This window comes from Ahaetulla prasina, chromosome 2 (assembly GCF_028640845.1).
Source record: "Ahaetulla prasina isolate Xishuangbanna chromosome 2, ASM2864084v1, whole genome shotgun sequence".
In the NCBI taxonomy this organism is placed as follows: domain Eukaryota; kingdom Metazoa; phylum Chordata; class Lepidosauria; order Squamata; family Colubridae; genus Ahaetulla; species Ahaetulla prasina.
In genome coordinates this window covers 59655740-59683444 of record NC_080540.1, presented here as the reverse complement: position 1 = coordinate 59683444, position 27705 = coordinate 59655740, and the positions used below count along the sequence as shown (strand labels likewise).

Genomic DNA, 27705 nt, shown 5'->3' with positions numbered 1-27705 from the left:
AAGAGAACAGCTCTTCTGACCTCCTACATTGGCCCTATGATGAATGTCTAATTTACTCCCACCGTCCTTGTTCTGCCAGTAATAAAAAGGCTTGCTTCACATATTCACCCCACTGCAAACATTTCTCTTAAACATCAAGAGGACATATAATAGCATGATGCCAAGCCAAGCCAAGCCAATATTATCAGATTGATGTGAGCAATGATAATAGAAGAAAGATAAGTTGATGAGATTCCCTTTATTACATAAAGTGACTACATGAAAAGAGGGGATTTCAAATTCAGTAATTCTTGGTGTATCATTTGCTCAGTGCTGATCTCAAGGGACAGCTAAGGAAGAAGCATTTTAAGACTGTGGTGTTAAAACACAAACTGATTAGCTGCAGTACTGTCTCTCCTCAATTACACCATCCTGTCCCATTAGATTTAGCAGGGAAGCCATGGTACAGGTTCCATTGGCCAGGGACTTGCATTTGGTGGGTCCCAGCAGGGGGGCCTTTTCTTCTTTGGTGTTTGCTTCTTCTCTGCTAGGTGCTTTTTCAAGAGGCAACTGGATTTTCTGGTTTTTCTTTGAAGATGTTTTGCTTCTCATCCAAGAAGCTTCTTCAGCCCTGTTGGAGCTGTGCTTTCTGCAGGATGTTTTCTGCCCTGTGTCCCTTCACTGTTGAGCACAGGTGCAGGCTATTGGGGATGAATCTGCTATCTGCATCTCAAACGGAAGGGCAAATGGTTCCTGTAGTCTGCATTTTTCTGGAAATCCGTTCATACTCCCGATCATTTGAAGGATGTTTATCCCAAAGTGCATCGCTAAATGTCTGTGGAGATTCTCAGTCATCCAGGTCATGGTTGTCCCAAGATGCTTTTTCAAGAGGCAACAGGACTTTTTGGTTTTTCTTTGAAGACATTTTGCTTCTCATCCAAGAAACTTCTTCAGCTTCATGAGAAGCGAAACATCTTCAGAGAAAAACCAGAAAGTCTAGTTGCCTCTTGATAAAGCACCTTTGGGAAAACCATGACCTGGATGACCATAGAATTCTCTGCTATTGTTTAGGAAGATCTAGCTAGTTCTTTGGGCTCTCTTGTGCTTGATCTTCATGCTCTCTGTATGAACATGGGCAGCCTTATAAATAAAGAAATTAATAAAATAAATAAACTTTTTCCTAGGGTGCTTCCAACTGGAAAGCTCTTGTACAACGGTTCCCACTTTTTCTCTTAATGGATTTTCTGATGAAAGAAAAGGGCATAGCCATGAGAAAACAAAGAAGGGTTACAAATAGGAGAAAACATCATCAGAATTACGTACCCATTTCCCACAAATGAGACAGAGTGATTGCAAAACGAATGCCTCAACTGGAAGCACGCTTTATACTTTCCATTGTTTGCCTCCAATGTCTTTGCCAAAGAAATTCATGTGTCATATATGGGTTATCATACAAAAACCCTATGAGAGAAAGGGATGTGAACTGATTCATTGCCATATATTGCTGAGAAAGTCTTTGAGCCCAGGTTCAAGACTGTTCTGTTCAGTATACCACCCTGGTTCATTCTTCTTTTTCTATGCCAAGATATAGTGATAATGATTTAGCAGATGAGGGAAAAGTTGAAGACGAGGACAGCAGTTATGAAGCTAAGGACTCAAGTCCTAGAATAACAAGCAATTTGAAAAGTGGTGAAAGCTGAAACATAGGTGACACCTACTCCTACTTTTTGTGCATGATGTTATGATATTTATTTTGATGAAAAAAAGTCAAAACTGGAGTGACTGAAAGGAGGGAACAGTCAAAGGAGGGAGGGAGGGAGGAAAGGGAAGGAAGGAAGGAAGGAAGGAAGGAAGGAAGGCAGGCAGGAAGGGTCTTTGCTTATGTACTATTTTTTAAAATAGTTTAAATACTATTTTTTTAAAACCGGTCAAGATACTGAAATTCTGCAGTACAATTTACACAGGCACACACAAATGCCCCCACATACTCAAACACACACTATTCTTATCACAATACTGTAAGATATTGTAGGCCATGATAAATTTATAACTTTCCAATAGTATATGCTCCTACAATGACTAAAATACATTGATATAAAAAGCAGAATCTTTATTTTCCACAAAATGTCAAAATTGATTAATGAGATAAAGTTGATTAAATAGCCATTCTGACTACTATAGTCATCTGATCTTCTAGATTAGAATCCAGCAGTTATTTTTACTGATATGTTGAGTAAAGAAGCTCTATGAGGAAAGGTGGAAAACATTTCTCCTCCAGTTGGCTAAAGTGTATATAAAACTCAAGACTGCATCTTGCATTTTTTTAAAAAAATAAGATTACCATGCAGTCAAGATATTATAGAATAGGAGAAATATCAATGACCGCAATAGAAAATATCACATATTTTGCCTCTCTTGAAATTGTAATGTATTTTCACTGTTTTTTAAAATCAACTTTCAGAGTTAAAAGCTAATTTTAAGAGTATTAACTTGCCAATGAATTGAAGGATATTATGGTATTTCCTGACTTAGTTCTTGTTTCCAAGGTGCTCATTCTGATGATTACAAAGACATTAAAATTGCAGTGACAGAACAAAATGCCAAATTTATGAGTTTTTGAGGCCTCCTATTAGGTTTTTGCCCTGTTCTACAATTTTGGGAAGTATTTCATGGAATGTTATGTCTCTGAAATACTGAGCTCCATTAAGTTCTTGTAATTTATATCTAGGATTTTCTAATGAATGTGAATTTGTGAGAAGTTTGGAGAAATCTGTTATAATTGTATTGTTATTAATATTGATTTCTGGACTGTATACTGTCCAGAAGTGAGGCTGTCACTGATTAATGCTAGTGTTTTTTCGTTCTTCATTATCTGGTGTGGATTAGAATTGAAAATAAAAGAATATCCTAGAAGTTATTTTGCTGGAAGACTCAGCAATGGTATTCTTCAACTTATTATGTTTATTGTAGTAACTGTGAGAGGGATCTAGGTATCCTACTGGACTAGGATATGTATGAACCTGCAGCTTGCTGCAGCTGCCAAAAAAGCGATACAATCCTAGGCATCGTATCAGATATAGTATCAAGATCACAAGAAGTGATAGTGTCACTTTATACTGTACAAATGAGACCATACTTGGAATACTGTGCTTAGGTCTGATCATCACGATACAAAAAAGATGCTGAGATCCTAGAAAAATACAGAGAAGAGCAATAAAGGGTTTGGAGATTAAACCATATAATGAATGGTTATGGGAACTAGGTATGTCTACTAGTCTAACAAAGATGAGGACTAGAGATAACATGATAGCACTCTTTCAGTATTTGAGGGGCTGTCAGAGAAGAGGGGACGTGGTGGCTCAGTGGCTAAGTCGCTGAGTTTGTTGATCAGAAAGGTTGGCAGTTCAGCGGTTTGAATCCCTAGTGCCGCATAATGGAGTGAGCTCCTGTTACTTGTCCCAGCTTTTGCCAACCTAGCAGTTTGAAAGCACGTAAAAGATGCAAGTAGAAAAATAGGGACCACTTTGGTGGGAAGGTAACAATGCTCGGTACGCCTTTGGCGTTTAGTCATGCTGGCTACATGACTGTTATGGAGACGTCTTCGGAAAGCACTGGTTCTTTGGCTTTGAAACAGAGATGAACGCTGCCCCCTAGAACTGGAAACAACTAGCATGCATGTGCAGAGGAACCTTTACCATTACCAGAGACGAAGAGTTTAACCTATTCTCCAAAGAACCTGAGGGCAAGACAAGAAATAATTGGTGGAATATCGCTAAAGACAGAACCAACTAAAACTAAGAAGAAATTTTCTGGCAGTGAGAACAATTAATCCCTGGAATCACTTGCTGCCAGAAATTGTAGGTGCTCCATCACTGGAGGTTTTCAAGAAGAAATTGGACAACCATTTGTCTGAAATAGTAGAGGTTTGGACTAGAAAACCTCCAAGGTCCTTTTCAACCATGTTATTCTGTGTTCTATATATAATGGCTGTTTGAAATTACAACAAACTTTTAAAAAGCTACTTATGGCTCATTCTCAAAGTTACGATTGCTGCTCCCCCATGGTCACCTGATTGCATTTTAATGCACTTCACAGTCATGTGATCACAATTTGTGATTTTTAAAAATGTTTTCTACCAGAAACTGGCAAAAAAACCTTCCATTGGATATCCTGGATTTGCTTAATGATCATGTGGTTTGCTTAATAATCACATGATTCACTTTACAACAACAGTGACTCACTCTATGGCCATCATAAAAACAGTCATAAAATTGAGTCCAGGCATGTGATGCCTCGACTTACGATCACAATGACTTACAACTAAAATTCCGGACTCCATTGTACTTGTAAAATGAGGACTGAAAAAGTGTTGTATTGCTATTCCGTTGCTTTCTCTTTAATAGGGGTATGTGTGTGTAAAGAAGGGAATGAAAAGATTCATATGAAAAAGTTGCAAATGGAATAAATAATAAAATAAAAGTCCAATAAAATTTCATTAATGAGCTGTGATGACTGGATAATAAAAGCTTCCTTTTAAGATGTCTTCCAATAAAGCTTTTTTGGGAAGAGGTTAGAAAACGGTTCAATGTTTATTTGGCTCTCAGATAAAGAAGCCTTTTGGTTTGTATCCTTCTGCTTTTCTCACAATGCCCTCAAAACTGAAACCAAGAACAGCTACCAGCCGTGGCTTAGCTGAATGATTTCTTATGGATTCAAAAGAAGGAGGATGGAATTAGTGGACTATCTGTCATTAGCAGCACCAGATTCTGTGTAACAAGGCTGTGCATTACTGTGGGTCAAAGAAAAAAAGTGTTTTGGAGCACACATGTACTGTATGAGCTAATAGAAAGTTTTACAATTAAATAATTATAGTTTCTGCAATAGTTGGTATCACTGTGAAGGACATCCACACATCCCTGGGAAAATATGCAGTTGCTTTAAAGAGTTGCTCATAAATGCTAAATAAGTGTGCTCAGAAACACCTTTTCCATTCAAATTCAAAGCATTGTAGGTTCTTACTGGGTAGCAGTGATGAAACAAATGTGAAGCCTATCAATAAGGAAATGCTGTTTTAATTTCCCTTTGTCTTTCCAGGAAGAGGAATACACAACCTATATGTGCAAACCTGCAGGAAGCCATTATGATGTGCTACAATGAAAATAAGCAGCAAGTGCTAAACTGCTCAGAGCTAGTCAAGGAATATCAACGTTGTGTTAGGCTAGCACAAAAGGTATCTATAATTTTATTTCTATTTTACATCAAGGGCATTTCCTGACTACTGCTCTGTCTTGTAAAGGAACATGCAGGTCAGAAGACTTTGCCTCCCTCCATATTCTTTTGCTCCTCCGGGCAGTGATGGAGTCAGTTCACATACTGTGAAAACCAGAATTTATGAAAGAAACAAAAACCAATAATAACAAGCTTATTTTATTAATCATTCAGACAGCACAAGCAATCTTTAGAATTCTTACCTTGTCAACCTATTCTAGCAGAATATTGAAGTTCAGCACATTTAGAAGGAAAAGATTGGGGAAGCTAAAGCATTTGCCTTACCAAACTCATTAGTAAGGTTTACATTCAGTCTTGAATTTAGATCAGAATTTGAAATCAGTTCTAAATTTTCATTTTATAAGTTCTGCTGTGATGAATTTACATATTTCCCATATTAATGATCCCTTTTCTTGTCCTTGATTTCTTTATAAATATCTAAATTCTTTTCTTGTCCTTTGTTCTCAAGATGTATTGTTTTCCATATTTTTTTCAGTTGAATCTAGTATTGTTTTTTTTATTTTGGTTTTTGTTTTGCATTAGCTTTAAATAGACCAATTATTAAGGAATAACTTTGAATCAGTTTCTCAGTACTGTATGATTTCATATTTCAGTGATAAAAGCATTTGCTAATAGAGAATTTGACCACTAATATAATAGAGTCAGAGGTAAGTTACAGAGTATATTATAAATTGTTCCAAGCATTTCAATCAAACCAGAGTAGATACTTCAGATGACCTACTATATGTAACTATGTTTTCATCTTGTCATAACTTACCACAACTTTAATTTAGATGAGTGATAGATTTATCTACCAATTATTTTAATAAATCTAAAATATCAACAGTACATTAGGTAAACTTAGATTATTTTCATTTTCCTAAAGTCACCCAGAGTTTGTTTTTCCTAAGTTTTTGTTTCCTAAATGTTTTGTTTCCTCTTTGATTTATACATCTAAATCCTGTTTCCCTAGCATTTTGATAATATAAAATAATACTATTTTATCCATTTTTATTAATTTTTATCAGTACTATTTAATTTTATCAATACTATTTATCAATTTAAATGAAACTTTACTAGATTAATTCTCAGAGATTTATATATATATAGGAGGAGGGCTGTGCCGTTTTCTTGTTCTCTGTCTTGGATTTTAGTGGGGGGTTCTTTTCGGATTAGTTTGGTAATCTTATTTCTTTGGAATCCATTATTTCTTTGGACTCCACCAACCGAAAAATATCCACCATCCTAAGAAACCCCAAAGACAAAATTGGGTTAGAAAATCAAGGAGTATATGAAATCCCATGCACCGCCTGCCCTACCACATACATTGGACAAACCAACAGAAGAATAAGTGCACGCATTGAAGAACACAAGAACTCAGTCAAAAAAGAGGAACCAACTTCTTCCCTGGTCCAACACCTTAAAGCCACAGGACATGATATTGACTTCAAAAAGACCAGAACTATCGCCAAAACTGAACACTTTAACAACAGAATAATCAGAGAAGCCATCGAGATAGAAAAACGCCCACACAGCATGAACAAACGAGATGTACTTCCCGCCTACCAGCCATTTGGAAACCCGCCCTTATTGACAAACAAGTCCCTAACACGAGGAATGACACGAGACCCATACTCATGAGGTCCACACATGATGTCACCACCACACATCCACCCAGAAAGCAGATCCAAACCTACACTGATGATGAAGCACGACCAAGGACCAGAAGCCAGACCGCAGCTGCAACATTAGCCATTTCAAACCCCTCCAATCCATACATGCAGCAGACTGACACCCACTATGAAGATGTAGCACGACCACAAAGCCAAACAACAGCTATGCAGCTCACCAGCTCAAATCCCCCTGCAGCACAGACTAGACTGAGCACAACCAAGCCCCCACCAACACAGGACACACCCCCAGCCAATCAGAGCACAGAAAAACCCCCATTCAATCAGAGCACAGCCAAGCTCCCACCCAATCAGTTCAAACCCCCACTAGCAGTTAAAAGGAAGAAACAGCTGCGATCACACATTGCTCCCAGAAGCACGAAGCTGAAGCCTGAAGATGACGAATGAGACTTCGTCGAAACGTCGCCAAGACACTTCCAATTTTACACGGGAGAAAACCCGAACAACCAAAGACCTATATACAAACACCCGTGAAAACCTCAGAAAACATATATATATATATATATTCATATATTATACATACATATCCACCTTATATACTTATATATACTTATATACTTATAAGTCCTTCGGGAGATAGGGCGGTATATAAATATGATTAATAAAATAAAATAAAATAAATAAATAAATAAATATACTTATATACATATACTTATAAGGGACGTAGTGGCTCAGGGGCTAGGACATTGAGCTTGTCGATTGAAAGGTCTGCAGCTCAGCGGTTCGAATCCCTAGTGCTGCCGTGTAACGGGGTGAGCTCCCGTTACTTGTCCCAGCTTCTGCCAACCTAGCAGTTTTGAAAGCACGTAAAAATGCAAGTAGAAAAAATAGGGACCACCTTTGGTGGGAAGGTAACAGCGTTCCGTGCGCCTTTGCCGTTGATTCATGCCGGCCACATGACCATGGAGATGTCTTCAGACAGCGCTGGCTTTTCGGCTTTGAAACGGAGATGAGCACCGCCCCTAGAGTCGGCAATGACTAGCATGTATGTGCGAGGGGAACCTTTACCTTTACCTTTATGGACAACAATATGAATGTGTTTATACTGCTTATAACAATGAATCACAAAATAACCCTTCTGATTTGCATTTACACAACAAGGACATGCAGATCAAAATGTATGTGTTACAAAATATATGCCTCTTGTATCAGGAGAGCCCATGACCCTATGGAATCTAGTATTTTGGGTCATGTTGTAGTTAAGACAAATCTCCTCTCATTTTCTCCAAAATCAGTTTGGTAACCTGTAACGGATTAACCTGAAATTGAACCTATTCTGAATACTTTTTAATGCACAGGCTGGGATCATAGAATATATCTCTTTATAAACACTACAGTAATCCAGGATTTGTGAAGGATTTCGAATGTTCTTTGAAATTTCCTGTGTGCAAAAGAAGCATCACTGCGTTTAGTATGGGATACTCGGCTGACCAAGCATTTCCTCTGCGTCTGTCATGGATCAGGGGGCTTCCGATTTACAAATGAGGGACATGTGCTTGCAGGCAAGACTTCGCGGCTGAGGTGATTTCATTGGGGATGCGTTTTCATGCGAAAGGGGGAGGGTACGAGAAGAGAGCCCTTTTCATTTCTATTAATATAGTGAAGAAGAAGCCCTGTGTCTGATTTAAGTATAACATGAAACAAACTGCCAGCTAGGTCCCAGAAGAAGCTTTGTCAGAAGGAGATGGGAAAATTGTCAAAATATATTAGCTCAAAAGTTGTTTCAAGTCCTGGTGGGTTTTTCTTTTCCTGTTTACCAGGAAGATCTTCATATATATCTGCAATCAGCAAGGTTAAAGCTACTGGGGGAAAGGCTTTTCTCCGGTACCTTTGGAGATCTCCAGCTTGCAAAATGTGTGATTTCCCTCCCTCCCCTCCCAATTCCCCCAATCTTGCATTAAAATATGGCAAGTCCTGAATCGCCACGGCGCAGTTGTTTTCTCTAAGCAGCTCTCCACGGAACTTGCCTTGTCCCTTGCCAGACTTCTGTAGATGTAGTCTTTCCTCCTGCCTCCTGTAAATCAGGCTTGTATGGGGTGGGCAGAAGCAGGGGGAAAGTATATTTTTAGCAGATACATTTACCAATACATCTTTATAGCACATAGCGCAGAAGGAATGTGATTACCAAAGAAGACAGATTGCATTAAACTTCCACATATTTGCAGACTGCTGCTCCAATCCACATGAGAAAGAGGCTGGGAAGCTGCCAGCCAAAGCTTCAACCTGACAGTATTATAGAGTAAATTGAAAGCTGAGCGACTGGTAACAGCAGAGGGCACTGAAAAATCCTATTAACCTGAGGTTTTTGTTTTTTTAAAAAAAAATCTTACCTCCTTAAATTGGCTAGGTCACAAGGACTTCTATGTACATAAAAGCTGGTGGAAGTCTTTTCACATAATTAATGAAAAAGGATGTTATATTAATGGCTACTTTACATTGATCTGCTACAGGGGACACCAAAATGGCAATGAAATCTATTTCTGCTTCTCTTTCACTAAAACTTCTGCTGCGCAGGTAATTGTGGAATGAGATATAGGCTCAGCAGAAAAGCCTCAAAAGACCATACGATTCAGAATTGGACAGGAAGCAAAAAAATATACAATATAAACTTTTTTGTAGCAAGTTTCTGAACCACTGTTTATTGAAAAATAAGCTTGAGTAAGAGCAGCAAATTCTGCTGGAGAAAAGAGGGATAGAGGAAAAGTAAAGGCAAGGCTTCTGTTCGGAACCAAGCTCCAAATGCAGTTTTATCAATTATTTCTGTTAAATGTGTGGTTGTCTGTACAAAAGCAATTTAATTGCTCTCATTGGGAAGACACAGACTGCCTTTATTTTTATTCAGTTGAGGTGGCGCTCAGAAATCCCCAGAGCATCTATTTAATAGTGTTAGATACTGTTGTTTGAATATTGTATCAGTGATGAAAAATAGAAATAACTACATGTTTTTGAGAAAGACAATGTGGAAGCAAGAAAACGTAGATAATGATTCCTGGTTTAAGTGGCTTTGCCAAAGGAAGCTAAGCACTATCTGAGAGACCCTGATAGAAAATTGACACTCTAGTCTTCTGGTCAAAGAAAGGACTGACAGCATTATTTTTTTTTGTTCTAGTGCTTATGTTATCTTCTATAAAATGCATTATTTGCAAGCCAAGGGCAAAGGTTATATCTTCATTCATACATAAACCAGAGGTGGGTTTCAGCAGGTTCTGACCAGTTCTGGAGAACCAGTAGTGGAAATTTTGAGTAGTTCGGAGAAGCGGTAGTAAAAATTCTGACTGGCCCCACCCCCATCTGTTCTCTGCCTCCCAAGTCCCAGCTGATCGGGAGGAAATGGGGATTTTGCAGTAACCTTCCCCTGGATTGGGGGGGAATGGAGATTTTACTGTATCCTTCCCCTGCCACACCCACCAAGCCATGCCCACCAAGCCATGTCATGCCCACCAAGCCACACCCACAGAACCGGTAGTAAAAAAAATTGAAATCCACCACTGACATAAAGTTCTTTTGGTAACAATACAGCAAGTGATTTCTTAGTGCCTTGTTCTACAATTTAATTTAATTTTTATTTCCCATTCAGTTAACCATTCTGGGATTTGGTGTTTTCCCATATAAGCAAGAAACAGGTCTGATTCTGCTTAGCATTTCATGATCAGCTAACTATAGTGATATGTTCCCATCTAGTTTAGTCAACTGCATAAAGAATTAAGCTAAACTGAAGTAACAAATGTTTGGAGATGAGATCTACAGATAGTCCTCAACTTGCGACCACAATTGACCCCAATATTTCTGTTGTTAAGTGAGACATTTGTTAAGTGAGTTTTTGCCTCATTTTACAACCTTTCTTGTTATTAAGTGAATTATTGCAGTTATTGCAGTTTATCACAGTTGTTAAGTGAATTTATTGCAGTTGATAAATTAGTAACCCAGTTGTTAAGTGAATATGGTTTCCCCATTGACTTTGCTTGTCAGAAGGTCGTAAAAGGTGATCACATGACCCCAGGACACAGCAACCGTCATAAATATGAATCAGTTACCAAGCGTGTGAATTTTGATCACATAAACATGGGGATGCTATAAAGGTTGTAACTCTGAAAAACAGTCATAAGTCACATTTTTTCAGTGCCATTGTGACTTTGAACAGTCATTAAATGAACTGTTGTAAGTTGAGGACTACCTGTGTATGATTCTGTTTAATTATTCTACACTCAGGGAGGTGTGTGAATTGGATACATATTGGACTCAACTTGTATATTTGTTTTGAGAAAAAGAATGTAACTTTGCCGTTTTCTAAGGGGATTTTTATGTTTTGGGGAGGTAGCTTTACATCTCTGTAGAATTTCAGACAAGAGCTCAGAAATTGGTGCTTTTAGGTCTAAATAAAAGCTGGGATAATAGTGCAGCTGTAGGAGGGGTTGAGTCTATTGTGGCTTTTTGAATTATCTGTAGTTTATTGACTGCAAGATTTATCAGGAGTGTACCATAGTTTGCAAGCAATTAGGATAGAAACTTGATGCTGCAATCTTTTCCCAGTATTTTCTCTCCTGCTGATTGAAAAGCGGCGGGTAATGGGGAATCAGAATTTTATTTAATTTGTTTCTTGGATACCAAAAAAGGAAATAATTGTACCTAAGGTAAATAACAAAACGGCTCTAATTTTGCCATACCTAGTGAAGAATCATTGTATTGTGATTGGAAGGCACTACAAAAATCATTAAATCCAATCGGCAATGTGGAGTAAAGCCAAATAAACTGTCCTCAAGAGGTGCCTGTCTGCCCCTGCTTAAAAACCTCACAATATGGAAAACTTTAATGGTGGACTGTTCTTCTGAATTTAACTGTAAGGATGGAGTTTTTCCCCCTAATATCTAAGTAGCTGAAGTTATTTTGGTCCTAGTTTTTGTTTCAGTGGAAAATAATTCCTAAATTTAATGTCTCCTCATTAAGATATTAATGCAACATCTTAACCTTTTTTCAGTTTGTCCTTGTAGGGCATGTCCTCGTCCCTGTATCATCTTTGTCTTCATTCTCCATCCTACCAGAACCTGTGAATATCATTCTGGAAATGCATGTAGGATCATACACAGTATTCCTGTCTCATCACTGCAGAATAGAAGGGAACAATGACCTCCCATGTCTTTGATGCAGTGCTGTTCCTAATGCAATCCAGAACTGGCCCAGTCCTTAAAGTGGTTGGCTCACACAGAAGGTTCACATTCAGCTTGTTGTCAGTGACCACATTCAAGTCCTTCTCCAATGAGGTGTCCCAAAGATGATTCTTCAAGAGGCAACTGGACTTTCTGATTTTTCTTTGAAGACATTTTGCTTCTCATCCATGAAACCTCTTCAGCTCTTTGGGACCATCATGACTGAGTCCATCATGGATGACTGAGAATCTCCATAGACTCCAGTGAGATGAAGTTCACATTCTTGCATGTGCTATATAGCTTTCCTCCCTAAATACAATACCTTACATTTCTTCTTCCCCACACTTTGAAAGACATCTTGTTCCTCTCAGCCAAATCTTCCAACCGGTCCAAATTAGATTGAAACCCCATTCTATTTTCCTAGTAGTAGCCAAATATTTCAGTTTTTTGTCATCTGCAATTTTGCTCAGCATCCTATCAGTCCCATTATCTAAACCGTTAATAACAATATTGAATTATATCACCCCAGGGCAGATCCTTGTGGGACTGCACTGTTTAGTGTTCAGCCGATCAGTTTAAAGCCATCAATATTGACTCCTCGAATGTAGTTAGCCAGCCCTTTGTGAAATGACCTTAGTGTAATGCCATCCAGACTTTAACAGCTTGTAATGAGAATGTCATACAGAACCTTCTGTTCAACCGCATTGGCTCCTTCAGATATCTCCTATTTTTCTTCCTTGTTAATGTTGTTTGAGACTGCCCTGTCCTTAACTCCCTTTTCAAGAAGTCTCTCTGGCTTCACCTTTTCATCCTAAGGCTTTCTTTTCTTGACATCTTTTATGCCATCTGTCTTAATAAAACCAGTCCTTTCAGATTCTATACACTATATAGAACATAGTGCATAGAATCTTGGGCTTCAGAAGAATGCTCTTCTAGTTGAATGTCCTGCATACAACTGGAATTCTCCAGTCATTGTAGATAAGTGGCTATCCAACCTTTGCTTGAAAGCCTTGAGTTATGAACCCTTGATGACTTCAGAAGGCAGGCTGTCACATTGCTAAATATCTTTCTAGGTAAAAAAAAAATCCCTTCTTATTTTGAGTTTGGATTTTCCTCTGTAAAGCTTCTACCCACTGCTTATTGTCTTAACCTCAGCCGTTATAGAAAATAAATCCACATTCTCTTCCCTGTAACACTTCTTCAAGTATTTGAAGACTGCTATCATCTCTTCTTTGCCTTCTCTTCTTTAGCTATTTCAAAACATGGTCCTCCTTTTTTCACTTTAAGTTTCTTCCTTATTTTTAATGGAACTTTTTAATATAGTACTAAATAAAGTTTACTAAATGTTGCTTATTAAATTGTTACGTTTAAAAATAAATACCCTAATAGCGAACATATGAAGAATACCAACGTCTTTGTAAATAGCCATATAGGTATCTGTTCGCTGCATTTGGAGTGGCCAGTTGACTACAGTCAGAAATATTCTTGGGCAATTTCCTGACAACATAGAAATACCAAAAACTGTTAAATGCTAAAAAAGAAAAGAATATTTTGGCCTGGATAGGGTCTATCACTCAGCTTTTAGGTATGGGGGAGATCAGGCAAACATCAGGGTGGGAATCCATTTCAACAAGTAGTAGGACCCTGATCAGTTCTTTTTTTTTAATTCTCTTTCGCATTCTCATACCTAGAAGAATATATAACTTCTTTTATTTATTTATTTATTATTTATTTATTGAATTTTTATACCGCCCTTCTCCCGAAGGACTCAGGGCGGTGTACAGCCGGAGATAAAATACAAAATATATACAATTAAAAACAAATTAAGACATAGCAAAATTACAAAACGGCTAATGATTAAAATTAAATTTAAAATATTTAAAAATATTAATAAAACCCCAATTTAAAATCAAAATTATTATGCCAGTCCCGCTTGAATAAATAAGTATGTTTTTAGCTCACGACGGAAGGTCGGAAGACCAGGCCCTGGACGTAGGCCAGGGGGGAGTCCATCCCAGAGCGTCGATGCCCCCACAGAGAAGGCCCTCCCCCGGGGGGCCGCCAGCCGACACTGTTTGGCGGACGGCACCCTGAGGAGACCCTCTCTATGAGAGCGTACGGGTCGGTGGGAGGCATAGGGTAACAGCAGGCGGTCTCGTAAGTACCCGGGTCCTAAGCCATGGAGTGCTTTAAAGGTGATAACCAAAATCTTGAAGCACACCCGAAAGACCACAGGAAGCCAGTGCAGACTACGGAGCAGTGGTGTTACGTGGAGCCACGAGTGGCTCCGTTACTACTCACGCAGCCGCATTCTGACTAACTGCAGCCTCCGGTGCACCTCAAGGGCAGCCCCATGTAGAGAGCATTGCAGTAATCCAACCGAGACGTAACCAGAGCGTGAGTGACTGTGCATAAGGCATCCCGGTCAAGGAAGGGACGCAACTGGCGGACCAAGCGGACTTGGTAAAAGGCCCTCCTGGAGACGGCCGCCAGATGTTCATCAAAGGACAGCCCGCCATCCAGGAGGACGCCCAAGGTGGGGACCACCTCCCTTGGGGCCACTAACTGCTTCTCAACAGTCAGCTGTGGATGCAGCTGACTGTACCGGGGTGCCGGCATCCACAGCCACTCCGTCTTGGAGGGATTGAGCTTGAGTCTGTTTCTCCCCATCCAGATCCGTACAGCTTCCAGGCACTGGGACAGCACTTCGACCGCTTCGTTGGGGTGGTCCAGGGTGGAAAAGTACAGCTGAGTATCATCAGTGTACAGATGGTAACTCACCCGAAACCACTGATCACCTCACCCAGCGGCTCCATATAGATGTTGACCAGGGTAGGCAAGAGGATCGACCCCTGAGGCACCCCACAAGTGAGGCGCCTCGCGGATGACCTCTGCCCCCCTGTCAACACCGTCTGCGGCCGGGTGGGGAGATAGGGGGAGAACCACCGATAAACGTTGCCTCCCACTCCCAATCCCTCCAACCGGCGCAGCAAGATACCATGGTTGATGGTATCAAAAGCCGCTGAGAGATCTAATAGGACCAAGGCAGAGGAACAACCCCTGTCCCTGGCCCTCCAGAGGTCATCCACCAACGCGACCAAAGCCGTCTCCGTGCTGTAACCGGGTCGGAAGCCGGACTGGAACGGGTCTAGATAGACAGCTTCCTCCAGGTGCCGGGGGAGCTGCCACGCAACCACACTCTCTACAACCTTCGCCACAAAGCGAAGGTTGGAGACTGGACGGTAGTTTCCCAAAATAGCTGGGTCCAGGGAAGGCTTCTTCAGGAGAGGTCTCACCACCGCCTCTTTCAAGGTGGCGGGGAAAACCCCTTCAACCAAAGAAGCATTTATAATCCCCTGGAGCCAGCCTCGCATCACTTCCTGAGCAGCCAGCACTAGCCAGGAAGGACACGGGTCCAGTAAACATGTAGTTGCATGCAACCTCCCCAGCAACCTGTCCACGTCCTCGAGAGCCACAGAATCAAACTCATCCCAAATAACCTCAACAAGACGTGTCTCCGCCATCTCGGTTGGATCATCGCAATCTTGGTCCAAGCTATCCCGAAGCTGAACGATTTTATCGTATAGATAACCGTTAAACTCCTCAGCCCGTCCCTGTAGGGGGTCATCCCGTCCCTCCTGATGAAGGAGGGAACGGGTCACCCGAAACAGGGCGGCCGGGCGGTTATCTGCCGATGCAATGAGGGTGGAAACGTAGGAACGTTTCGCCTCCCTCATTGCCACTAGGTAGGTCTTAGTAAAAGACCTCACTAGTGTCCGATCAGCCTCGGAACGGCTGGACCTCCAGGTACTCTCTAGGCGTCTTCTCCAGCGTTTCATCTCTCTTAGCTCCTCGGAGAACCAGGGAGCCAATTGAGATCTACGCCGGGTCAGAGGCCGCAAAGGCACGACACGGTCCAAAGCCCCAGCCGCGGCCTGTTCCCAAGCCGCAACCAGTTCTTCAGTCGTGCCGTGGGCAAGATCCTCAGGGAACGGCCCAAGCTCCGTCAGGAACCTCTCCGGGTCCATCAGGCGCCTGGGACGGAACCAATGTGTTGGCTCCGTCTCCCTGCGGTGGTGAGCGGCAGTCCGAAAGTCTAGGCGAAGAAGAAAATGATCTGACCATGATACCAGTTCTTTCACTACATCTCCTAAATCCAGATCATTTACCCACTGACCAGAGATAAAAATCAAGTCTAGCGCGCCTCCCCCAATGTGTGTAGGGCCATCAGTTACTTGAATCAGGTCCAAGGCCGTCATGGAGGCCTGGAACTCCTGAACCACTGTTGATGACAAGCTGGCCGATGGCAAGTTGAAATCCCCCAAGACTAAAAGTCTGGGAATCTCAACCGCCACGCCAGCAAGCACCTCTAGTAGCTCAGGTAGGGCTGTAGTCACGCAGCAAGGAGCCAGGTACGTGATCAACAGCCCCATCTGATTCCGATGGCCCCACTTCACAAGGAGGGATTCACAGCCAGCTATCTGAGGAACAGTGGACTCCCTCGGCTCCAGACTTTCTTTGATCACAACCGCCACCCCCCCACCCCTACCTTGGGCCCTCGGCTGATGGAATGCACGGAAACCCGGAGGGCACAGTTCAACCAGGGGTACACCCCCTTCTGTGCCCAACCAGGTCTCCGTAATGCCCATAAAGTCCGCGGACTCCCTCTGAATAAGGTCACAAATCAGGGGAGCCTTGTTGACCACGGACCGGGCATTGCAGAGCATCAGCCGAAGACCCAAGCTCTGAGGGTCTTGACCATCCGGGAAACGAGTGAGGACTGGGGGGCCGGAGCACGTGATCGCTTTTAAACATCGAACACGTGCTCCCAAAGAGCGATATTATAAAATCTGTAAAAGAAAACTCCATTCCCACCCCACTCCAGGGGAAGGTTACTGCAAAATCCCATTTCTTCCCGATCAGCTGGGACTCCGGAGGCAGAGAATAGATGGGGGCGGGGCCAGTCAGAATTTTTTCTACCGATTCTCCGAACTACTGAAAATTTCCGCTACCGGTTCTCTAGAACTGGTCAGAACCTGCTGAAACCCACCTCTGATCCTAGAAATAGTGACTGCCAGCTTTGCTTTCCTTTGCTTTGGGCAAGGAGGCAAGAAGTCCATCAAAGTGCAAGTACTGCAGAGATAATGTTCTGTCTGATTTTCTTTTCATCCTTCGCGCTCTCTTTTCTCTTAAAAATGGAATGCATACCAATCTAGGGGTGTTTTTTTTTTGTCTTTAAAGGAATAAATATCACTTTCCTTCTCTACAATATTAGACATTGCTGAGTTGGAGTTATAATTTGTAATGCTACCTTGCAAATGTTGAAATGTACTTTATTCAATGGCATATAGCTCCAAATAGAGAACATTCTTCTGAGAAATGTTCCCTACCTCCAAATCTTGCAAATACAGGAAGAGTGAAAAGGCATATAACTTCACTTCACTTGCAGCCACTTTTTCCTTCCTTGCATTTCATCTTGACTTGACCACAATATCTATAGCTAATTTATTGCATGCAAATGTATATGCAATTTGTGCACTAAAAAAAGGTAATTTCTCAGTAATAATTCAGTTCAACAAAAACTTTTGCAGTTCAAATTCTGTAACTGGAGCCTTGCTCTGCTGTTCTATTGAACTGTGTAAATTGTTCAGACTTTTGCATGCTTGTATAATTTCCACAACTGCATTTTGTGCAAATTTGTGACATTCAAACAAGAAAGAAAAGTGCACATATTGAACTTGTATGCGATTCTGTTTAGGATAGCCAATGTTATACAGAGTGCAAAAACAAAATAAAAAATAAATTAAAAGGTAAATGAAAATAGGAAATAGCACTAAAACTAATTAATACCAACCCAATTTACTATAATGGCTATACTTATCCACCTTGTCTATTACCTGCACCATACATAGCTTCTGCTCTTTAAACTTTTCACATCTTTTGTTTTGTCAACCCTGAAGTGAACCTGACTGGAGCCATCTTGGAGGCTTCAGGGTTGCCACACAGCAGTGGGAGGGGGGAAATAGTTAGATGGGGTTTTGTAGCCCAAACAATAAAGTTTTCCTGTGGGAACCAAGGACATTCTCACAGGTGGCTGGCCAGAGGAGGAGGAAGTAACCCAGCAACCGGCCAGCACCTGGATTGTGACCAGTGTGACCAGGGATTTGGAGGGCCATGAGAAATCTCAGAGCGGCTTTCACCAATTTGTGCCCGTATGATGTATCCAATAAACTGTTTTTGAGGAGCCCGAGTACCTCGGAGTTTGTTTTCTATGGGTGCATTACTTGAAACACTGACAATCTCCTTAGCTAAATCTTGCAAGAACCTTTCCCTTCCTCTCCATTCTTTCACTCTTCTTTCCTATTAATTTTGTAGTTTAATTTTCATTCATTCTCTCTATGTTATGAAACCTTTCAGACTTTGTCCTACTGATCATTCACTTTCATATTAATTGTGCACCACTCTTCATTTTTTTCTTCCTCTTTTAATCTTAACAAGTTGCTGTTTGATTACCTTTTTTGCAATCACTTTATACTCTGTATAGCTTTTTTCCCCCCAGATTTTTATCCTGCCTTTTTTCATGTACAACTAAGGGGCAGCAGCTCAGTGGCTTAACCACGCTGGGGATGGTCTTTGCTTCAACAGGTTCGAGCCCTGGCACTGAGTGGCAGGGTGAGCTCCCATCACTTGCCTGAACTTCTGCCCACCTAGCAATTTGAAAGCATGTTCTATGAGAAATAGATACCACTTCAGTGGGGAGGCAAGCTGGTGCTTTATGCAGGTGGTCAGATTCCTTCTGGCTCTGAATATTCCCAGTTGTGATGCCCGTTTGCAAGGCGGATCTGGTAGAGGAAAGAGGCCTTGGATGATGCTGCAGGAAGAACCATGCATCTTTCTTTCTGGTGCGAAGCTAGCCCTCCTATGGTGCATCTTGGGAAGTGTGTGAACATATATCACAACAAAGTTAGTAAATTGGCAGCCAAATAACTATACTACATTAGCATTGTAGTTTCCAGGCTAATGTAACAACCACCATTTGATGATGAAGATGATGATGATAACAATAGTAATAGTAACAGCAACAACAACTCATGTACAACCTAAGATAGTAAATATACATAATATTCCTTCTTCCTCCTATTTTCCCTACAACAATCCTGTGAGATGAGTTGGGCTCACTCAGCCAATATTTCATGCTTAAGGGGACTAGAGCCGAGGGAGACCACTGTGCCTCAGATTGCCGGGTGCGAATCCTCTTTGTGAGATGGGGTCATAGGTGTCAGATGGGTTTGCTGATCGCACCTGGCTCCTTGCTACGTGACAGCTGCCCTGCCCGAGCTCCTGGAGGTGCTGGCCGGGTGGTAGTTGAGACCCCAGACTTTTAGTCATGGGGACTTTAACTGCCATCTTCCGCCCGTCATCGACAGCGGCTCGGGAGTTCACGGCTTCCATGACGGCCTTGGACCTGACCCAGGTAATTGATGGCCCTACTCACATTGGGGTGGCACTCTGGACCTGATTTTTCTCTGGTCAGTGGTTGAGAGATCTGGACTTAAAGGAAATAGTCACTGAACCTTTGTCATGGTCAGATCACTCTCTTCTTCGCCTGGACTTTCTGACCGCCATTCACCACCGCAGGGAGACGGAGCCGATCGTTGGTTCCGCCCCAGGCGCCTGTAATTCTGGGAATCGTGTTAAGAACTGCTAACAGCTAAAGGCTTGACATGGAAATCAAGAAATTCTTGGCACAGTTTAGTCACAGAGATTGTATCAGTCAACATTATACTCAAGATTACTCAGAAGACTAGCCCTGGAGATTAAGAATTTATTCCAAAAGATTTTATAATTTCTTTTATTCTGCAATTAATTTTTTAAAAAAATAGTACTATGGCTAAAGAAACAAGAGCTTTGGAAGCGCTGATGTATCTATCTGAAAAATTCTCAATTACACTTCTGTGACAACCTCATGGTCACAACTTACCTGGAAGTATTTGGATAAAAAGAAGCATTATAACCTTATCCAGTTTGTGTGTGTGTGTGTGTGTGTGTGTTTTATATATTACTGTGTAGATGTAAATGTAAATGTAAATGTAAATGTAAATGTAAATGTAAATGTAAATGTAAATGTAAATGTAAATGTAAATGTAAATGTAAATGTAAATGTAAATGTAAATGTAAATGTAAATGTAAATGTAAATGTAAATGTAAATGTAAATGTAAATGTAAATGTAAATGTAAATGTAGTTCACCAGACCTTCTCAGGGCCAGTTTTTGAAACAAATTGTATGTGATATATATTCCCTAATGCTTATGGTTTTCTTTGCATCAAAACAGTTTTCAGAGTGAAAATATATTGAACCTGAGCCATTCAGAAATGCCATTTCCTTTAATGTTTAGAGGAAATTGTTTACAGCACTGTTTATCCAAAGTTTGGTTTTATTTGAGGAAATCATTGGAGAGCGGTGGCATTTCTGTGATCAGTTTTATTTACACTTGTATATAGATTGACCATAAATGGAGACAGGTTTTTCACATATTTTCATTGCTTGCATAATACCTTCACTGATTCTTTAAAGAGGACATGCTGACTTCCTTCCTGAACTGGGAACAAACCTTCTTCTGGACTGGGAACTAAGTTGAACAGGGGTGAAACTTGCTACTTATACTTTCTAAAGAAGCTGAGCTCTCTTATGGACTGTCATTTGAGTTATAGTTCTGACCCTGTGGCTCCGAGGACATGGACAGGTTGCTGGGTAGGTTGAATGCCACCACGTGTTTACTGGACCCGTGCCCTCCTGGCTGGTGCTGGCCACTCGGGAGGTGACACGAGGCTGGCTCCAGGCGATTACGATCGCTTCTTTGGTGGAGGGTGTCTTCCGGCCGCCTTGAAAGAGGCGGTGGTGAGCGGCGGTCCGAAAGTCTAGGCGAAGAAGAAAATGATCTGACCATGATACCAGTTCTTTCACTACATCTCCTAAATCCAGATCATTTACCCACTGACCAGAGATAAAAATCAAGTCTAGCGCGCCTCCCCCAATGTGTGTAGGGCCATCAGTTACTTGAATCAGGTCCAAGGCCGTCATGGAGGCCTGGAACTCCTGAACCACCGTTGATGACAAGCCGGCCGATGGCAAGTTGAAATCCCCCAAGACCAAAAGTCTGGGAATCTCAACCGCCACGCCAGCAAGCACCTCTAGTAGCTCAGGTAGGGCTGTAGTCACGCAGCAAGGAGCCAGGTACGTGATCAACAGCCCCATCTGATTCCGATGGCCCCACTTCACAAGGAGGGATTCACAGCCAGCTATCTGAGGAACAGTGGACTCCCTCGGCTCCAGACTTTCTTTGATCACAACCGCCACCCCCCCACCCCTACCTTGGGCCCTCGGCTGATGGAATGCACGGAAACCCGGAGGGCACAGTTCAACCAGGGGTACACCCCCTTCTGTGCCCAACCAGGTCTCCATAATGCCCATAAAGTCCGGACTCTCTGAATAAGGTCACAAATCAGGGGAGCGGGATGACCCGTTGCAGGGACGGGCTGAGGAGTTTAACGGTTATCTATACGATAAAATCGTTCAACCGGGATGGTCTGGACCAAGATTGCGGTGATGCGGGTGAGACGCCGAGGGTGGTCTTGGCGACATTATTTGGGATGAGTTTGACCCTGTGGCTCCGAGGACATGGACAGGTTGCTGGGTAGGTTGAATGCCACCACGTGTTTACTGGACCCGTGCCCTCCTGGCTGGTGCTGGCCACTCGGGAGGTGACACGAGGCTGGCTCCAGGCGATTACGATCGCTTCTTTGGTGGAGGGTGTCTTCCCGGCCGCCTTGAAAGAGGCGGTGGTGAGGCCCCTCCTTAAGAAGCCTTCCTGGACCCGCTGTTTTAGGTAATTATCGTCTGTCTCCAACCTTCGCTTTGCGGCGAAGGTTGTAGAGAGTATGGTGGCATATCAGCTTCCCTTGCACCTGGATGAAACTGTCTATCTAGACCCGTTCCAGTCCGGTTTCCGACCCGGTTACAGCACGGAGACGGCTTTGGTCGCGTTGGTAGATGATCTCTGGAGGGCCAGGGATAGGGGTTGTTCCTCTGCCCTGGTCCTATTAGACCTCTCAGCGGCTTTTGATACCATCGACCATGGTATCCTGCTGCGCGGTTGGGGATTGGGAGTGGAGGCACCGTTTATCGGTGGTTCTCCTCCTATCTCTCCGACCGTCGCAGTCGGTGTTGACAGGGGGCAGAGGTCGCCCCGAGGCGCCTCACTTGTGGGTGCCGCAGGGTCGATTCTCGCCTTCTGTTTAACATCTACATGAAACCGCTGGGTGAGATCATCAGTGGTTTCGTGTGAAGTATCAGCTGTATGCGGATGATACTCAGCTGTACTTTTCTACACCGAACCACCCCAACGAAGCTATCAAGTGCTGTCCCGGTGTCTGGAGGCCGACGGGTCTGGATGGGGAGAAACAGGCTCAAGCTCAATCCCGCCAAGACAGAGTGGCTGTGGATGCCGCATCCCGGTACAGTCAGCTAACCGCGGCTGAACATCGGTGGCGAGTCATTGGCCCCGGCGGAGAGGGTCCGCAACTTAGGCGCCCTCCTGAATGAACGGCTGTCTCTAGAAGAGCATTTGACGGCCGTCTCCAGGAGAGCGTTCTACCAGGTTCGCCTGGTACGCCAGTTGCGCCTTTCTGGACCGGGATGCCCTATCCACGGTTACTCACGCACTCGTGACGCCTCGCCTGGATTACTGCAATGCTCTCTACATGGGGCTCCCTTGAGGGCATCCGGAGGCTACAGTTAGTCCAGAATGCAGCTGCGCTGGTGATAGATGGAGCCCTCGTGGCTCCCATATGACACCTATCCTGCGCAGACTGCACTGGCTTCCTGTGGCCTTCGGGTGCGCTTCAAGGTTTTGGTGACCACCTTTAAAGCGCCCATGGCATTGGGCCGGGTTATTTACGGGACCGCCTACTGCGACCGAATACCTCCCACCGTCCGTGCGCTCTCACAGAGAGGGTCTCCTCAGGGTGCCATCAGCGAGGCAATGTCGTCTGGCGGCGCCCAGGGAAGGGCCTTCTGTGGGGCTCCCACCCTCTGGAACGATCTACCCCGGACTTCGTCAGCTGGACCTTCGACCTTCCGCGGGCTTAAAACATACTTATTTAATTGTGCAGGACTGAGCTAGATTTTAAATTTTGGGTTTTAAATTGGGTTTTATTTCTATTTTTAATTGGACGGGCTTTAGAATAAGTTTTTTAAATGTTTTATATTGTATTTATATTCTATTTATCTGTTTTTAGTGCCTGTAAACCGCCCTGAGTCCCTTGAGAGATAGGGCGGTATATAAATATGATTAAATAAATAAATAAATAAATAAATAAATAAATACCTCGGCTTATATTCGGGTCGGCTTATACTCCAGTATATACGGTAATATTCCTTCTTCCTCCTATTTTCCCTACAACAATCCTGTGAGATGAGTTGGGCTCACTCAGCCAATATTTCATGCTTAAGGGGACTAGAACTCACAGTCTCCTGGCTTAACTACTACACCAAATTGGCTCTCTTCTTCTAGGCTTATCACCATATGGACCCTTAGTAACTTGTCTCCGTTACCTACCATGTCAAGTTCTTGCTGGAAAAGCCAGGAAATAAGTGAAACATGGATTTTAGGAAAGGTTTTTTTTTTTAATGGTAGTTTAGGTTAAAAGCAGAGTCTTCAGAACTGTAACAATAAGTTCCCAGCCCAAGTTACAGTGAGTTATTAAGTAAGTCGGAGTCAGTTTTAAGAAATTTCTCACAATTTCTCGTGGATCAGGACTGTAGTCAGTCAAAGCTTTTGCATAATCGTTTTCGTAAGACAGAAAATATATAAATAAATTTATAAGCTTTAATAATCTCATGCCACCTACAATTTTTCTGCTAGTGTTTGACTATTACAATATTACAGGTGCAGAATATCTGCACATTCTTCCTTTTTCAGAAAAACAGATAGCCAACTCTTCAATGCATCAATGAATGGTTAGCAAGAGAAACAAGAAATCTCTGCTCTAACAAATTTAGAGATAAATTGAAAACTAAAATAAACATATCCAATTACCAGCATTTTTGTAGTATACTTTTCTTTTCCTTTACAATAAATCTGGTTAAAGATAATTCTGGGAATCGTGTTAAGAACTGCTAACAGCTAAAGGCTTGACATGGAAATCAAGAAATTCTTGGCACAGTTTAGTCACAGAGATTGTATCAGTCAACATTATACTCAAGATTACTCAGAAGACTAGCCCTGGAGATTAAGAATTTATTCCAAAAGATTTTATAATTTCTTTTATTCTGCAATTAATTTTTAAAAAAAATAGTACTATGGCTAAAGAAACAGGAGCTTTGGAAGCGCTGATGTATCTATCTGAAAAATTCTCAATTACACTTCTGTGACAACCTCATGGTCACAACTTACCTGGAAGTATTTGGATAAAAAGAAGCATTATAACCTTATCCAGTTTGTGTGTGTGTGTTTTATATATTACTGTGTAGATGTAAATGTAAATGTAGTTCACCAGACCTTCTCAGGGCCAGTTTTTGAAACAAATTGTATGTGATATATATTCCCTAATGCTTATGGTTTTCTTTGCATCAAAACAGTTTTCAGAGTGAAAATATATTGAACCTGAGCCATTCAGAAATGCCATTTCCTTTAATGTTTAGAGGAAATTATTTACAGCACTGTTTATCCAAAGTTTGGTTTTATTTGAGGGAAATCATTGGAGAGCGGTGGCATTTCTGTGATCAGTTTTATTTACACTTGTATATAGATTGACCATAAATGGAGACAGGTTTTTCACATATTTTCATTGCTTGCATAATACCTTCACTGATTCTTTAAAGAGGAAATGCTGACTTCCTTCCTGAATTGGGAACTAACCTTCTTCTGGACTGGGAACTAAGTTGAACAGGGGTGAAACTTGCTACTTATACTTTCTAAAGAAACTGAGCTCTCTTATGGACTGTCATTTGAGTTATAGTTCTGACCCTCTGTGGTATTATTGTGGACTCTTTGAGTTTCTGTATTCAGCTTTCAAACACCTTGTATACTGATATTGAAGTTTAACACTCCTCAAGATCTTCAGAGTGATTAATGAATTGTGACAGATCTCCTCCTTCTCCTTGTTTTGTCCAGCATAACTGTCTGATTTTTTAATTAACTCCTGAGCATCTTCTAATGAAACAGGTCTGTGGTCTAGTATAAAACACTATCTCCTTTCACTTAATTCCTGTTTCACGTACCTATACTGTGCATATGTATATTTGTATAAAATAAGTGTGTGGGGGGGGGAGAAAACAGGTAATCATGCTCCATTACTAGCATCTCAGCTTCCTTTTGGGGCCATTTAAGCAGAACTGCAGACAGCAACTGTCATTTTGACCAAATTCATGACTCATGTTAAGCTATAGAAATACTTAGAGTAGAGTAGAGTAGAGTAGAGTAGAGTAGAATAGAATAGAATAGAATAGAATAGAATAGAATAGAATAGAATAGAATAGAATAGAATTCTTTATTGGCCAAGTGTGATTGAACACACAATGAATTTGTCTTTGGTGCATATGCTTTCTTTATTTAAAGAAAAATAAAATACATTAATCAAGAATCATAAGATACAACACTTTGTGATAGTCATAAGTTATTAATAAGCAATCAAATCATACTGGGAAACAAAGCAATATAAATTGTAAAGATACAAGCAACTTGGTTATAGTCATAAGTAGGAAGAAATAGGTACTAGAAAGAATAATAGTAATAATCTTAGTAAATAATTTGATAGTGTTGTGGGAATTAGTTGTTTAGCAAGGTAAGGAGTGTTGCTCTGAATATGCTTGCTGTTTTCCTTGAACGGGCATAGATAGCAAAATATGGTCAGCTCTATCCATGGTTTATTTAGTACATTTTGCAAACCAGGGATCCTTTCAAGTATTGCGTAATGCCCTGAACAAACCATAGATTTATTGGCTGTACTCTCTTGTGTGAGGAATTAACACAGCTGAACTGAAACTGTACATTAGCACAGTTTTAATTTATCACTAAGCTGCTTAAGTGTATTATGCAAGCTGGCAATCGCCTCAGAATATCTACTTTGACACTTGGCTTACGAAAGAGTCAACAATTCACAGAAAGGCATCCGGTAGGGTCATCTTGACCATCTCTATTCTCCAACCCCCAACACTGAAAATATTTTTTTTCTTAGCCCTGAATGCTGTAAATCCCTTAAAATATCTTGAAAACCTTGACCAGATTAGAAGTTTAGATAGACAGTTTATTTACAGAACAGATTCATTTGGAGAGCGTTAAAATTAAGCAAAATAATTTACATTGAAATTGGTTTGAATCAGTACGATATATTTATTTAAAGCTTCAGGTAAAGCATACCTACATTTGATTTGAATAGGCGATATCATTGCCATGTATGTAATGCAGCAGCATTATTTTAGTGCACTGTTAACTTTCCCTGGGTTCCCAGTTGGGTTTTTTGTACTGATTCTTTCTTCCACCCTACATGTGGACAATTGCTCTGGCAATATTATTAAAGGAGTTTATGACTCCATGAATACCCCTCTCACAAGGGAACAAGTAAAGATGCCACAAGCAGCTGTATTTATTTAGTTATAAATACTAAGGAGAGCATTACTGGATTAATTGTAGCAGGCATATATGCAGAGGTCAATCGAATCCTCATTGTGCTTCTAATTGTAAAGAATGGAGAGCTGAAGATGGGTCCCGTTTAATTTCCTAAAGCAGAGGTTCATATTTCCCAAGCATTTCTGAGGGTTTTTTTGTATGCACTGACATTCATTGACAGATAAACTGAAAATATGGTGCTGCCTGAAAGGACATAAACTGCCTTTTTAATATATGAGGCATGTCCAATAGTAAAATACTAGCCTGCTTAAAATGGAAATGGTTGCTGCATTCATCCAGCAGTTACGAAACTGCAGGCATAAGTTCTTCATTGGCTTTTCTGTTGCTGAACACCAGAGACCTGGTGTTTCTGTAGCTGTATTATAAGCCATCTAATGGACCACAAATATAGAGCACAGTTGTTTCACTTTTTCATGCAGAACTTTGCAAAGATTTCAGTAACAACTTCTGGGATGTGGCTGTTTCAAGGCTCCATTGTTCTCTTCCCTTTGTGCAGTATCATTCTGCTGGATCATGTAGCCAAGTGCCATGCCTGACAGCAGAAATCTTGGTAGTCACAGAGGCAAAAGACATCTAATCAGGCCTCAGATGAGCTTTAAAATTCACTTCATCATACTGACCCCGAGGTTCCACACACACAAACATGTACTCACATGCCCTCAGTTATTTCTTACACCATCAAGAGAATTGAATTCCGGCAGGCCAGAGGGGATGGTTATGGGTATAAACAAAATCTTATGAAAAGTGTATTCTTAACCCGGAGGAAACAGGGAGAAAATATTACTCTTCAAATATATATAATGCCGTACCTTCCCCCCTAGAAATCTGGATCAACAGATTTAAATTACAGAATGATTGGTGTTTGAACTTTACGAGTAACTTTTCTTTATCAGTTTAATATACTCAAATTCTGCTTTCCTGCACTAAGATGG

General features: G+C 41.5%; 1 protein-coding gene across 2 annotated transcripts in view; it reads left to right on the top strand.

Moving 5' to 3' along the window:
• CHCHD6 (coiled-coil-helix-coiled-coil-helix domain containing 6) overlaps positions 1–27705 on the top strand; it is a 297977-nt gene that overhangs the window by 206640 nt on the left and 63632 nt on the right. For both annotated transcript variants that reach the window (XM_058169863.1, XM_058169862.1), the window contains one exon: positions 5074–5209. In XM_058169863.1, coding sequence (XP_058025846.1) covers positions 5074–5209 — 136 coding nt within the window. The remainder of the gene's footprint in view (positions 1–5073; positions 5210–27705) is intronic.